Raw genomic sequence first — 16194 nt, forward strand, 5'->3', positions numbered from 1 at the left:
AGCTCATTAATATACATAATTTTACTCTGCTCTTCTTGTGTTAAATGAATTAATTTTGGACAACACTTAATTCTTATTATACTCATTTTAAACTCATAGAACTGGAACAAAATGACTTGTATCTTCATAAATTTATTAACTCGGATTTTGTACCCTTTTGGGTTTTTTCTAATCCGGTTCTTTTCTTAAGATTCTCAGAAATGACCCAACTCCCTTGAACATCCTGGGGAAATTCACAACTGCCTTCACATGATACCAAGTAAAGCAAATGCCCCGAGCACTTCCAGAAAAGTGCTGGTTTACAGTTTACAGATTTCTTCACAAGTGCTGAGGCAGAAAAAAAAATCAAAGTCACGTGCTGAACATACCTGCTTTTCATAGGCAAGGAGCTGCTTTGAAAGCTGTTGTGTGGCAAGACACATTTCATTCTACAAACAAAAATGACATGTTAATAGAAATAATGAAAGGTGCTCAGTGCTGCTGTTACCACTACTTTGTTAGGAACTTCTTGACTGAATCTGAAACTACTTACACCATCATTCAGCTAGGTGCAAACAGCTAGTCCCAAAATACCTGCACAGATGTCCTGCTTTCAGTTAAGACAGAGTTAATTTCTTCTCAGGAGCTGTTACAGTGCTGTGTTTTCGATTCAGATTAATAATAGTGCAGAAAACACACTTATGTTTTGGATTTTTGTGAAGTTGTGTTCATCCTAAGTAAAGGATTTTTTTTCCTTGTCCCACACTTGGTCAATGAGAAGGCACGCAAAGAAACTGGGAGGAAGTACAGCTGGGCCAGACAACCCAAAAGGACCAAAGGGATGCTCCACACCACAGAACATCAGGCCCAGTAAATAAACTGGGGCAAGTACCCTAACGGGAGGCCAGTCGGGGTTCAGGAAGAGAGCTCTGGCATCAGTTAGTGGGAGGTGAACAGCTGCAATGCACATCACAATTTTTCCCCTTTTTATTATTGTTATCATAAGTTACCATTATTATTGTATTTTACTTTATTTTGCATTATTAAACTTCCTTTATCTCAAAATACAAGTTTTACTTTGATTCTCCTCCACATTCCACTGGAGTGAGGCAAACAGAAATGGGGTTGGGCAAGCCCCACAAATGGGGCTGGTAGAATTTCCAGCTGGGCTTAAGCCATGACGACAGAGTAAGAGGGACATGCTTCAGATCTACAGTTTAACTACTTTGAATAGAGCTAATGTTTGGGGATTTGGTTTCAGGCTTGGGTTTCCCCCATCACAAGAATATAACAAAACTAGAACAACATCAAAGACATAGGCTGCCATACCAGCAAATGAATGTTTCATACTGGTTAATCATCTCTCCCCAAAACCTACATCAATAAAGAGAAACAGAAGGTGTGCCTCACACTGCGTTCACACTCAGGGAATGTACCAATGTAATTACAGTACTTTAAGTGGCTATAAGAGCACAAACCAGCACATCTGTCTTTTCCTGAAAATACACACACACTTAAGATGTGCTTATGTCAGGTAAGATTTGTAGGGAAGTTGTATAATTTTACTTGACAGCTGGAAAAACCAGACAAGCACTTGGATATGTCAATCTTTAATCAATGTATTCCTAAGACTAGCATATCAAGTGCTCTGTCCCTGATTTGTTAACAAGGACTTACAACAAGAATAAAAGAAAAAAGAGAAGGGGGTAACTGACACCCATCTTAATCCCTATCAGATCCTTCTCATCCTCAGAAAGGCAGAGAACTAGTAAATTTAAACTTAATTTTAAACCTTAACAAACTATTCCTGTCTCCAAATATATAAGGCCATAGAGAGTTTGTAAAACTAGGAACAGATCTCTGAACTGCTTTAATAGAGCCCTTTTTACTAGGGCTGATACAGAAAACCATTAAAACTGGGACAGAACTTGCATGCTGTCTTATTGTCCCTTATCATCCTGAGCAAGCAGAGCCCAGCACAGTGAACTACCTGGGCCAGAGACCCAGAAACACCCTTTGCTTTGGCCTGCTGCCACCTATCACATATTGCATTACAGCCTAGTACTTCTGCTCCACCTCGACACACCAGGAACAGGGGTCTATAGGGCAGCAGGGCCCAACATTGAGTCAGCCTTAAAGTGTGCTCAAGTGCTCAGGGGAAAAATAAAAAAAGCAAAACCAAACCAGCCACAGCCTATGTACCAGCAGCTGCATATGAACACAGGACAGGAAAAGCTGAATGAGGTAATTTTGACCATCTTAAAACAGCATGATGATAACACTCCCAGGCAGGAGGAGATGGCACAGCAGAGACTTAAAAGGTATTAACACGTTGTCATCTTATTGTAGGGGTTCCATACTGCTGTCTCCATATCGCAAAAGTTTTGTGCCTTCTTGGTAGGTCTCATGGACAGCTCCTCAGAGCACAGACTCTTCTTCACAAAGCAGCCAACTGACTCCAGCTCCCCTCTCAAGGGGCCATCTCGCTCTTTTATAGCATCTTCTTCTCACTGGTTACAGCTGCGGCCTGTTAAAGTCAGGCCTGTTCCTAATCTTTGATAATTGGCCCAGCTGCAACTCCTTAGCGGTAAGATTACTTTCTTCACTATCTTTATATTCTATCCCCCTACATCAACAGGAGTTCAAAGCTGAGATAATGTGGGCCCATGCTCAGGTCATGCACATCCCATGACTATTCTCACTTCACAGTGACGGATTAGTCTTATTTCTTGTTTCAGCCCAATTAGTAATAAGCACACTTTCAGACAACAATAATGCCAATGGTTCCTCTAAGATTTGCAGGAGTTTTTACAGATTACGTAGTTTTGACAATGAAAAAGCTTTACACAAACACTTGGCATTCAAGTATTTCCCAAGCTACAGGATGGAAAAGGATGTTCTGCCTTATAATAAAAAATAAACCCTGTTAAGGGCTCAGACGTGGATAGGAATGAGCCTTAATTATCTGTCCCCAAGCAGTAAGAATACCAGAGAGACTTTGCCACCTTCCAAGTGGGAGCTAGCAAGCAATGAACTTATGTCAGGGAGGACAGGACTCCCTGCAAGTATACAGAAGACATTAAAAGGGTTTGTTTGTGTGCATGTGGGAGGAAATTGACATTACAAAAAAAAAAATCAGAAGTTCGCAGACCTGGCATCTTTTTCATAAACACAATCTCAAAGACAGTCTTCTTGCAGTTCCTACCCAGCTCTAAGTCCTCATACAGCAACTGTGATGCCACCTGTAAGTTGTACAGCTGGATCAGGGTGAGAGAAATCTTTTGAAATAAACCAAGTATCAGAAACATGCCTCTTTTTGCCATTTGTTTCAATTTACTTATTCCTGCAAAGTCTGCAGTTTTGTGATCTGCTCTGAATCTGGAAAAGACATGCTTCTGGCCTAAATTTGCTAACACTAAAAGAAGCTTCAGAATAATGGGCTGAGACAAACAAACAAAATCCCCAACCCCAAAAAACCCTGGCCGAAGACATCCTGTTCTTTTGTGTTCACCATCCACAAAGCCTACCAGTTTGGTTTTTAGACTCAATCCTCAATTACCTCACTTAATATTCAAAGGGCATCACTACTCATCTGTGTGGGGCAGTTTGAAGATGGGCAGTGTAAAGAGGTATGTGGAATAAGCATCTTCCAGGGATCACCACTCCCCAGGAGTGATCTCCAGTATGTGACAGGATGATGGGAGAACACAGCAACTCTGAGGATCTCAAAGGGGTGTAAACGAACAACACCTTACCAAGTACACAACCAGGTGACAACAGTTAATTACAGACCCCAAGCAGACATTCGTAGCCTACTACTCCAGATACAGAACAAACTGAGAGGTGTGCCTGACACAAAACTTACTCTGGGATTTTAGGCTGATCTGGGAACAACAGTTCACAACCCACTGCTGCCAGCTGGTCACATTTTTCATTTATTGGCTCAGTTCTTTGTGTCAGAGCACCACAGACTTGTTACTCAATCCCTACCCATGTGGAAAAATTAATCCTGGGTCCTTCATCCTCCCTCCTAACACCTGCCAGACTTAGTTCCCATTAGAGGTATAAAATCATTCATTGTATCATTTGGGGGAAAAAACCCAAACAAAAATCAAAACAAAACAGGCACATGCCCAAAAACTGTAAACAAATCAAATTAAGCTAGCAAGCTGAAACACACTCCACTGCACAAGGAACACAAGCAAGCAAAATGCTCTGCTGACCTAGTGGTAATACTGCATTGCTAAGCACACTAATCTGGGAAAGTTTAGTTTAATCCTCCTCCCATTTCTTCCTAATCAGCCTTTTCCCCTCCCCCTACCCTGCTGCCATTCAGTTTCAAGACTTAGAAGTTATTTGCATTGCTTCAGTTGATAGATCCACTAAATCCAGGCAAATTATTTTAACAGGTTTTAATCTATTTCCAAGGCATTTTCCCATGGATACAGCAACATTGATTTCCTTTGTCCTGAAGTGGCTGCAATGCAATACATCACTGCAAAAGAAAAACTACAGTACCTTCCTGATTCCACATCTCCTCCATATTATCTTGACATTTCAGAATTCACCCCACATTTATGGAGTAGGACAGCTATCAATGAGATGATATATCATGCAAAAACTCAAAAAAAAAAAGTCCTGAACAGAAATTGAAGCCTTCTAAAAGGAAGGGAAACATAACTAGTACTGGGCCTTGCAAATAAATCCATTTGCACTAGATCGTTTTGCTTAACAGGTAAGACATCTCTGCAGCATTAATGTAAAAAAAACATAGCAGAAGGAATAAAAAAACATACATAAATAAGTATAATTAAATCAGTAGTGATTACAGATGTGCTGACTTTTTTTTCCACTTTTCTCTAAACCTGGCTTGCATGATAGCCCTACGAATAAATTTCTCTAAGTCCAGTTCAAATGGATAAGGTAACAAAAGCAGGTCTTGATTCTAGCATTAATCTACCAGAAACGAAAAACAGCTAGTATAAAAAATATTGTTTAATTTTCAAGTTACTTCAATACCTGACCCAGCCTTCAAATAAGTCAGTGGGAAAAAACAAAGTCTGTCTTACTTTCTAAGCTAGTGCCCAGAGTAAAGACATCAGGTTGATTCCACCTTCTTCATTATCACTTGTATTCACTAAGCTGTTTGTATCATCAGAAGACACTGATTTTTCTCTAACTTCTGTAATAAAATATCCATGCCATTTACAATTTCCCAGTGAGGCAGTCCATCCATTTTTAGGATCTATGTATTTTTCCAAAATAAACTCTGAGGACTAATCTGCTGAAATCCAAAGATATTTCTCTAGACAGTTGTCTAACAGACAACAGATTTGAGGGCATGTAAAAGATAAAGTCGACCTATAAATTAACTTCCAAAGACACAGAACTATTCCAGCACATCCAGTTCCAAGAAGCTTTCTGCAAAGCAACTTTCCTATTACAGCTACAGTTGGCATTTTTAAAACTACAAGTAATGTAACACAGAACTGCCAAAGGCTGCTTCATATAAACAAGCATATTTATCCATGGACTCTGTATGTCCAGAATAACACATAATAAATTTTGGCTTACATCTGGAAAAACTTAATGCCTCATCAAAGAGAAAGAAGATCCAGGTATGTGATTTAAGTGGAAGACCCAGGAGGTAGTTCCAGCCTGTCCACCCCTTCAGAACCAGGCAACACATTTACCTTCAAAATCAGGCACCGCACAGAAAGAACTGGGTTTTGATACAACAGTTTTACACAGCTTCCTTTACATATGCTTACCTTCCTACAAAACAGAATTAGCCAGCAATCTAGCAAATGGCACAGACCCACAGGCTTAGGTTTGCATATTAAATGGCTTGGAAACATGAACCCAGGGCTGCAGAAGCTAAGCATCACCAGGGGGCTCAGGCTGTGCAGCATTTTACAAGATCAGGCTAACATATGGCTTGCCCTTGTGGTGATTCACAGCATGGCATCCTATCCTAACAAATGGGAACAGTTCAGCAAAGAATCATCCAGCAGCTCCAAGGAACAGAAGCAACCAGTCAAAGCTCTGCTGAAAAACACCAAAAGCAGCTACAGGATGGTTAGTTCAGTACAAAAAGAACCTCTTCTGTCAAAACAATTACTATCAGCAGAATATCTATACATTCATGCTGCCTCAGATCCCCAGATCCTCCTTGGCACAATGTTAACCTGCTTCCAGGCATGGTGACAACTCTGACTTTATAGGCAGCACTAAACCCAACTCCCATGCCTTTGTAATGGCATTACAAATAATTGTAATATTATTAAATACATTAGTTCTCATGTAGTAATCTTCTGCTTATCTCTGTCAGCAATATATGGTGAATAAGCCTCAGGAAGGTAAGAGGTATGATGCAAACTTGCAAGTATGGAATAATAACACACACAGTATTTCACAGAAGTCAGTGATGACCATTGTCGTTTACTGCAAATGTTTGTCCCATTCTAACTCTCTGTTGAAGCTTCTCTATGTCAAAATAGAAGTTTATAAAATGCTAACTTAATTTTTATTCCATCAAAACGTTTTAGGAAAAAAAAAGGTCTTATAATTTGAAAAGCCAACACAAATGTTCCCTTAGACATGAAAAGAAAACCATTAAAAGAAAAGCTGTATCAGTGCTTACTTGCTAAATAAGCAAGAACTCTCAGCACTTGGGGTTAGCTATGCAACATAATCAATATGAAAGTCCACGCAAAGTCTAAAGAGCCTGACACCCAACTACTGAGTTACAGCCTCCTGAAGGCAATACACAGGAAAATCAAACAAGCAGCACTGTTGAAAAATGCAGACATGAGGAATCATGAATTTACAGAGAGAAGTAACATTTATAAAGCACTACTTTAAAAATAGCTTGACAGATTCAAGCTGTCCTGACACCCATAACATGGTACCTATAAACCAAGACTGTTCCATAATTGTCAAAAGTTTCTGTAAGAGTCTGGATGTAAAAAGGCAGTGAGCTACAGCAGTTGTTGCTGCTTTGCCTGTGTGCCTCTGGAATCACAAGACAACTGCTCACAGAGATGCTGAACAAGATCATGCTTCACAATTCCCATGCTGTTCCCTCTCCAGATATATTGATAAATACATTTGTTTCTTTGTAGTCCTCTTCTGACATCATTGCCCCTGTATCTAGACAGGTCTAGTCAGGACTCGTGAGATGAAATATCTTAACAATGACAAAAGAATGCATCTTCCTCTCCTCTCACCTGCTCAACTATTTATCTCTTCTAATAGTCAGCAGACATGCGAGAGTCTCCTAAGTTTCCTAAAGGCATTTTGCTTCAAGTGAAGACTCCCTGCTCAGCCATTTCTAGAGCATGATGGAGAACTGGAAATGACAGCAAAGCTCTGAAAACAATTTACTATGACAGTGGTCAGGAAGGTAAACTGGGCACACTTTGCTCATACACTATTACAAGAACCTCAGCATTGTAAATTCAGCAAATTAAATTTTCTAACAGTCCTTGCTTGCTGCTGCATTATAATATTGCTCAGGTAATAAAATATCCAGACTGACAAACACAACATTCACAGAAATCAGCAGAATGGATCTGCAACACCAGGGCTTGCACAAAAGAAGGAAGCACTACAAGAATAAACTCTGTAAGGAAGATCTCCTGTATAAGACAACTGCTGTGGTAACGATTCCAGAGTACTACAGCACAGCTGGGAGATGTACAGAAGGAAGTATGTACTCACACAGGTGTGGTTTATTTGACGAATATAAAAATGCTTCACTGTATTTAATCACATTGGTTTGCCAGATCAACAAGCCCTACTGCTCCAGTGCTAATTTTGGGTTCTGTGACTTCTCCTTAATCAGGGCATCAGGGCAACCTCACTCCCCTAGTGCCACTTTTGGGTCCTGTGACTTCTTAATCAGGGCATCACACACTGCATCTACCTTGTAGCATCACAGCTTCTTTTGCACTAAAGAGTTACCACCTGATCCCATGTGGTGTGGGTGCCCAGGAGGTGAGAGCACTGTCCTCATCCTGCAGGGCAACCAGAGGCTTGTAAAGCACTGAGGGCCTTGCAGCCAAGGCAATCTGCTATCCATGCATCACCCAGCTGCGGCCCAGGCAGCAGAGCCACTGCTACACAGGATGTTGCACATCCCTCCTCACACTCTTTTTAAAGTCCTGCTTGAACACACATAAGTCTGAAAAGATGTTTAAAAGGATTCCTATTTTCCTAAATGTTTTTTTTTTTACAATTTCTTTTTCACATTCCTTTCAAATGCACTGATCAAAGTGCTTGAAGCAGTTTGAGCTGTCACTTTACAAATTTAGTGTGGCTCTCCACACAGAGCAGTGTTTTGACACAGCTAGAGACAGCATGCAGTTGGTACTAATTGCTACTCCCCTGAGACTCTGCACTGAATCTCCTGAGAGCCATTAATTATTGTTATTTGATCACAAGCTACAGTGGCTTGAATAACATGAAAATCAGAGTTTTCATCAGAAGAAACGCCAAATTTCCAGTAAGCTAGTCCAAAAAACTGTTGAAAACATGGTTAAAACATCTGGGAAATGTTAAAGTTCAGAAAAAACTATGGAAGAAAACAAAATTAACATTTTTTTTAAACTGTCATAAGTGTTTTGAGGGGGCATAAACCCAGAATTTTCAGTACTGGATACTAGTACAATCCACTGATGCTTTGTCTGACTGCCTTGACTGTGATCCCAGTCATTTTATGGCCATTGCTTTAAAGTAGATCAGTAACTGTAATTCCTACCTTACAGACATGGAAATCAGAGCAGGAGATGACAATGACTTTGCAAAGAGAAAATTTGACTTTGCAGAGTCAAAATTTAAATCATGAAAATAAAAAGGCAAATTCAGAAAGTGGCTTCTCAATACTCAGCTTTTACAGGGTTGGTAACATCTCTTAATATGCTGCTATTGAGGCCCAGATAACATATCAACAAAAGTGCTTTTTCTCTCAAGTTGTGATTAGGCAGACAAGAAATACCACATACGTTTTTCTTAACTGTCAATACCTAACTTTATGTTTAGTAGGCAATTCAGCATTACCCTTCTATTTCTACATCTCAAAACTGCATCAAACTCCAAAGACCTATTTTAAAGAATCAGATTTTATATCAAATAGTCACAAGCGACTGAATAGTTACATCATACTAGTAAGTGCTGGAAAAATGAAGTAGACTCAGTAGTACTGCAAAATAGTGATGGGTAAATGTACTGAGACAATGAGAAGAAAAAGGAAATGTAATTGTGGTGAAACAGAAATGGAGAAGGCTAAAAACCAAGATGAAAAGGAAGAGGCAAAGAAAAGCAGAAAAAGCGCTTTTTTTTCTTGAATCACATAGAGCAACCACTTCCTAAAATGCCAGCCTAAAATGTCATCAGCAGTGGAAAGGGACATGAAGCCCTCAGGGGGGACATTAGGAATCAGATTTATCTCCTGATTCCCTTCTTCATCCATTTCAATCCTACTCAGTCTTTGCTGTCAGATGCCTACCACACAACATGCCCACACTCTTTGTTACTCTTAAAGCACAGTGACTCCACCAAAATGCCTATCCCCGACTTTTAGTGCTGATTTCATGCCACCTCTCAAGCCCTTGGCCATGCCCTGCATAATTTCCTACGTACCTAAGCTGTGCTACAAACCTATGGCTGCTCTGCATTTGCACAACATCCAGGATGTGGAGACTGTGAAGCTCTCCAAAGCTTGATCCTCCAGGTGCAGGCAGCCAGATCCTGGGCAAATTGTTCTTCCAGGTCAAACTATCAGTCATCCAAAGAGCAATCCCATCAAATGGACATAAGTCTTGCTTATAGCAAGACTTACAGCTGAGCTGATTTCTAATAATGTAGAGATCAGGCACTCCTCAGGTAAATTCAAAATACCCCATAGCTCTTAATCTCTCAGTGGGCTCTGATTTACTGGTTTAAGAACAGAAAAGTTGTTTCTAGTGAACTCAGGAATTTAACCTATGTAAATACTTGCAAAACTTCCATGAGACACTGTGTATGTCTTTAAAGACCCAAATATGGAATTTTGAAACACCTAATTTTATGCACATGGGAATCAGCTTCACTGAAAATCACTCAGATTTACATTTTCCAAAGCACTGCATGCAATTTCTCTTACAGGTTTTACTTTCAAAGGGATTTAGTCATCTAGGTCATGTAAACACTCTAGAAAATGTTATTTTTTCTGCTCCTGCTCATTTCTTTCACAACTACTCTAGGCACTTGGCTTTAGTATGACCCAAAGTGCACATCTGCTCTGTAATCAATGGACATGGGCAGTTCCCTCCATGAGGCGAATCACAGCATCAAAGTTAGGTGCCTAAAGTCAGTGTGCAGACCTGGGAATTGTGTCTGCATTTTGGCAAGCAATTTTGCCAAGGCTGGCCTCCCAATGTACCATAAGGTAAGGACACAGCACAGTTTCACTCTGATTAATTGTTTGCAGACAAAATAAAGAACTTTTTTTTTTTTTTTTTAATGAATACTACTTTTCTGAGCATCAAGGCAGGAAGGGGTTGAGCTATCAGATGATAAACACCCACAACTCCTCTTAAACCACATAAGAAACATGCACTTAGCAACTCTAATGTAAATAACAGCATCATAGTAGCAATTTATCTTCTACTCCAGATAGAACAAAAGAAATACAAATGAAAAATTACCTGGGCACCATAGACTCGTTGCATTGCCTGAAGCAACTGGTTTGTGTATTCTGTAAGGGTTCCTGCATCTTCTTCAAAGACACTGAGCAAAGAACGAGTCTTCAATAAAAGAAAAAAAAAAAGCAAAGCTTTCAGTCCTAAGCAGAAATATAAAAAAGAATCAAACAACTACAAAGAGATGGTAGTAAAAAGTAAAAAACAATCAGAAATAATATGCCCTTGACTTGCATGATTCTGTTTATTCAGAATCTCTAAACATGTGGAAATAGGTTCTTTTATTAGGGATGTTAAACTGAGGCACAAGGATGCAAACTAATAAAATGCTAGAGCCACATCACAACTCCCAGGCTCTTGCTCCTACTAACAGTCCTTCCAATAGTCCATAATCAGGGATGTAAAAAATCCTGGATATCTTCCTGACGACAGTAATTCAAACCCTGTTAAGGACTGGGGGTCAAACACCACTGCTTGCTCATTTTACTTCTCCAGTGTCAGACTGCATTGAAAGCATCCCTTTCCACTGAGATAATTTACACTCTGTTATTCACTCCCCACTGTCCTGAGCAACTCTTAAGGGGCCCTGGCCAAAGCAAGCTGATGTCACTGGACCAAACAACTGAGTGTTCATCTCCAAGAGGCACACAAGGATACACCCACTCAGAGATACCCTGTACTTTCTTCACTCTACTAATTCATCCTAGCCAGCAAGCAGGAAGGGGAAGGAAGAACTTGTTATCTTAAAAGACAGAAATTCCCTTGGTTTGTTCAGGCAGATTTGTCAGGAATAAAGAATTATGTTGCTGACACAGCTCCCAAGATAGGATAAAAAAGATATTTCAGAATAATGCTGGGCTCTAAAATTTGCTAGATCTTTACAATAATTAAAGAGGAAAGATTGTCTCTTTAACAAACTCATGATCCATACTTAGTCTTAGCTTTGATAAATCAAATCTACTAGAGGCTAACTGGAAATGTCTCTCCATCTGTACAGCTAAGCCCTATGATATTAATGAGCTTCATCTGCTTACATGAGGGGCACACATAAACTCCAATACTTTCATAAACATGTCAGTCCTGTAAAAGAGCAAGGCCTTTATTTATCCCCCTCTTACAGGAATCTCTAATGTACCTGATTCAAATTTGGGAAATTTGTTTTCAAAGTTTTAAGATAATCCGCTGCTTTGACAGAAGGCACGTGCATTTTTCAAGGCATTTTTTCTTCTCTGCAAAACTCTCTACCCAGACTTTCTTCATCCTGGAAAACTCAACACCAGCATCCTTCAAGAATTCTGGCCTATGATTAACTATGATTTCATCTCTGCTGAGAAGTATCCAAGTCAGAAACTAGTGCTGATCAGTGGTTAAAATACATGACCTGGGAGTCAGTCTTTGGGTTCTTTTCAGAACCTTCTTCCTATGAGCAGCTTTAAAAGCTCTCAACAGTTCACTTGGCTGATGTGCTGAGCTGCTACAACAACCCCTACCTGAGAGATGCTGGCAGTTTGGGAAGCTAGTTTGAGATCCTAGCATGTAAGGGAATATGCATTACAAAGTATTGTTCTCAAATTAAATGAACATAAAAACCAAAGAATGGAGAGAAGTCCAAGTCAATGAAATTTATACCACGAACCCAAATGTTTAAAGCACCTTTGTACAGAACTTCCCTGTAAGGACAGAGGCATGATTTTGAGTGTCTTCCACATTAACATATTATTTCAGTAACTGCAAACATATTGATTTTTAAAAATATCTGGTTTCAAATGTTTTATCTTCAATGATGTAAAGCAAAATAATGTCAACAAACTATTTTGTATCTATGCAGTACTCAATTTGTGTACCTGGTTTGTGTTACAATGGCACATAAAAAGTACAGGGTACAAAGATGGTTAAAAAATAAAACTGGGAAAAGCAAAAATTATAAAACTTGACACAATGTTTATCAAGCCAAATCTGAAGCCAAAATTCAAAGGTTGTAAAGAAATTGCCTGAAGTAGGCTACAAATCACACACTTCTGCCTGCTGGAAAAGGTTCCCAAAACCAGGAATGTCAGCTGCATTTGTAAATTTTACTGAATTTTTGCAGATTCAGATTTTTCATTTGTCTAAATACGGTTTGAGGTAAAACAGCTCCAGGAACCAACTTCTGAAAGTCTTGGCCTCTGTTATTACCACATTGTTCAAAAATAATAAAATGACAAATTATTCAGACAGTCTGGAAGTTATTCTTGGAAACTTTTACATTTAAGAATATCACATGAAATCACTGTAACAAAATACCAGCATGTACGTATTTTCTTTCTTGCTGTATTGACAAATATTGGAATAGAAGCTAATTCTGCTGAAATAAATCAGTAATCCAAATATTAAGCTAACATTTAGGAGGCTCCATTATTCACAACATTGTCTCAACTTCTGCAAGGACAGGAAAAAAAATTTCTAGTTTCATGTAAGTACTTCCCTTGATTTTAGCATCACTGCTGACATAAATTTTTCTGTATTTTGTAGCCAAACATGTCAAAATTAAGACACTTCTTATGGCTTGTTTCAGCCAGTGTCTGGAGACAAATCAAGACAAAAGTACTGTACTGATGGGGAGAGATAAATCAAGTTCCAGAAATCTGATGAAGAAATAACTTTGCCTAATTCTCCTCGGTCTTGCATGTAAATCACATACTTCGCACAGATTATGCGAAGTGAGGTTATATCCTCATTTCGCCATCGCTTTGCACTACTGTAACTGCAGAGAGCAGGAGAGAATCAGGCTCCTTCTTGTGGAAGTAACTGATCCTATAAAATGCTATGCTGCTTATTTCTGTGGAACAGAGATTAACTTTTTGCCTTGATTTTGTGAATCTAAAGCTCTCCCCAGTGAAAAAAAGTAATAAAAATATAAAAGATTGAAAAAACCCGCTTCTTCTTCCTTGCATGACAATAATATATTTTAGCAACACTGGGACATTATAAAAATTAAACATCACCCCCTCTAAAAGCTGTAGAGCTTGAAGAAAAACCAATGACCAAATCAGGATAAAACATCCTGGCAATACCCAGGTTTATGCATTGCCTGGTATTCCAGTGATTGCAAAGGAGACGTTGACAGCCTTCATTTCAGGACACAGGAAAAATGATGACCTCCAAATTCCGTTCATTGCATTGTTCAGCTGCTTTCAGTCAGCGTTATATTTCTTATCATTGAGGGAAGTGTTGACTGAAGAGGTAAATTAGTTCATTTCTCCTGCATGTCAATTTCTTCAGCTTTAGGACACAGTGGGTAGTTTAACACTAAAAATGTTACTAACTACCCATAATGAATCTGGTACATTCTGGTAAACTGTGGAACATGGAAAAGCTCAGGCTGGTAAGGAACTCTGTAGGTCACCTTGTCCAAACCTCTGCTCCAAGCAGGGCTGACTTTGGTGTAACATCACATTACTCAACACTTCTTCCAGCCCAGAGTTTAAAATTCCTAAGGATGATTACAAATACGCCACATCAAACAGATGATGAAATCCTTCCTACTAGAATGAGATTTCATGAAATTACCAAAAAAACAGGATAAAATGAGGCAATTAAGACCCAAAGCTCACTAAGTCCTGACAAGTGCATTTCCAATCTTTCCTCCAAAATGTCTCATGACAGACTCTGTAACACCTTGCAGCAATCTGCTCTACAGCTTACCTTATCATTCCTCCTCCTGATCCATCAGCACACGACTTAGGATTACAACACAGGCTTACCTGGGAGCTGCACCCATACTGATCCACCCTGCCCTCATTTGTTTATTCCCTGCTTCACCAACTACTTTTGTATCTCGTTCCACACCATGCTTTGTCCCCAAAACACATTCCACATCCCCCAGCGAAATTTCCATTCTTTCCCCTTCCTGTTACTTCTCTCTTCCACTCAACCAGCCCCTGAACACATCAAGACACGGCATGTTCTTCTCGGGGGGGGTTCCACAGTGCCAGGGGTGCCCTGTGCAGCTGCGGCACATCGCGGCTCCCGGCGGCGGGGCACGGGACGCTGGGGCCAACGGAGGAATATCCTCCCCTGCCCGCACTCGGGAAGGAAAGGGAAGGGCAGCGACCGCCTCTGTTCGTTCCTCACACCCCTTCAAAGGAGGTCATCTTCGGTGGTATCCGCCTCACTTATCCTCAAGGAAGCTCCTATATGGGAACTGCGGCCCTTGAGGATCAGGCACGCTGGTGGTGACACTCCTCCAGCCTATTTTGCCACCGGGGCAAGGTGACTCACTGCGCACAGGTGTCGTTTTCCCTTTGGGGGAAGCCAGCGCACCGAGCCCACCTGTCGTTCCCCGACACATCTCGGCTGTTCCAGGCAACCTTTATAGCCATCAAGCGCACCACCCAGACAGGACGGTACGAGGAAGAAGCCACAGCAGTTTCACTAAGGGCGGTGAGGAGAACGGGCGCAGTGTCCCCCGCGCTGGGGGACGCCGAGGAGCAGATTCTGCCTGCTTTTCCCCCGAAGAACGCCCCGCAGGACACCAGACCTCCCCCGCGGCCGCACGGCTGCCACCCGCGCCTCTCAGCGCATCCCCGCTCCCCGACGGCTCCGACCGCCGAGCTCGCCCCGACCAATTCCTGGCCCGCCGCGCCACCCCCCCGCACCGCCCTCGGCACCCCTCTCCTCGGCTCTCGCCTGCTCTCAGCCCACCCCGGTCCAGCCCGACCCGCCGGCACCGAGCACTCAGGTGCGTCACACCGACGGACGGACGGGCTGTCCCGGCAGCGGCCGCTACCTGCGGGCTGTCCTGCAGAGCCTCTTCCAGGAGGAGCTTGTCGACGGTGGGCATGTTGGCGCTGCAGCGCGGCGGAGCCCTGGCAGGAGCGGGATGCGCAGCGCAGGCACGCCCCGGCGGCGGGGCTCGGCTGCGTCCGTCCGTCCGTCTGTCCGTCCCTCCCTCCCTCTCCCCCTCCGTCCCGTCCCCGCGGAGGCAGCCGCGGCACTCTGCAGGCACTGAGCACGCCCGGACGACTCCGCTGGCGGGGCCAGGGCCGCTCACTCCGCCCAGTTCCCGTCCGGCGAAGGAAGCGAGTCACGGGGAGGGCCGGTGGGGGGAGGCGTCCTGCCGCCCTCAGCTCTGCGGGCCGCGGCACGGAGGGCGCCGGGGGAGGGCGGCTCGGAGCGGCCTCCCGCAGATCCGTGGCGAGAGGAGGGACGCAGCAGCGGCCCCGGATGCCCCCTCAGCTGAGAGAGGCTGTGAGGGCGCGTGTGTGTGATAAAAACCAGGGGAAGATCAGCTCCTCCAGCCTGAGCTCGTGGGGCTTGGGGACTCGGAGTTGTTGGTGAGCCCTTGGCTGTGCTCTCCTCAGGTGCGCGGCAGGGACACTTCTGGCATCACACAGCCGCTTGCTTATCAGTGACCCTCCTTTGTGGCATCTGCATTTGTTCTTGTCCATGGACAGTTCTGCAAGAGAAACTGTGGGACCTTGTGCTCGAGACAGGCAAATCCCAGCACAGCCATAGCCCATATCACCATAACCCCATAACACTTGGGGGGTTG

At 42.2% G+C, this 16194-nt stretch overlaps 1 protein-coding gene across 1 annotated transcript in view; it reads right to left on the reverse strand.

Annotated features, from left to right (window-relative positions):
• Positions 1 to 15564, reverse strand: part of APPL2 (adaptor protein, phosphotyrosine interacting with PH domain and leucine zipper 2) — a 35028-nt gene extending 19464 nt beyond the window's left edge. The window contains exons 1-3 of the mRNA XM_063154348.1: positions 15430 to 15564; positions 10668 to 10766; positions 369 to 428 (exon numbers count right to left, since the gene is read on the reverse strand). Coding sequence (XP_063010418.1) covers positions 369 to 428; positions 10668 to 10766; positions 15430 to 15483 — 213 coding nt within the window. The 5' untranslated portion in view covers positions 15484 to 15564. The remainder of the gene's footprint in view (positions 1 to 368; positions 429 to 10667; positions 10767 to 15429) is intronic.
• Between the last annotated feature and the right edge of the window lie 630 nt (positions 15565 to 16194).

The sequence above is a fragment of the Melospiza melodia genome, chromosome 4 (genome assembly GCF_035770615.1).
Source record: "Melospiza melodia melodia isolate bMelMel2 chromosome 4, bMelMel2.pri, whole genome shotgun sequence".
Taxonomy (NCBI): Eukaryota; Metazoa; Chordata; class Aves; order Passeriformes; family Passerellidae; genus Melospiza; species Melospiza melodia.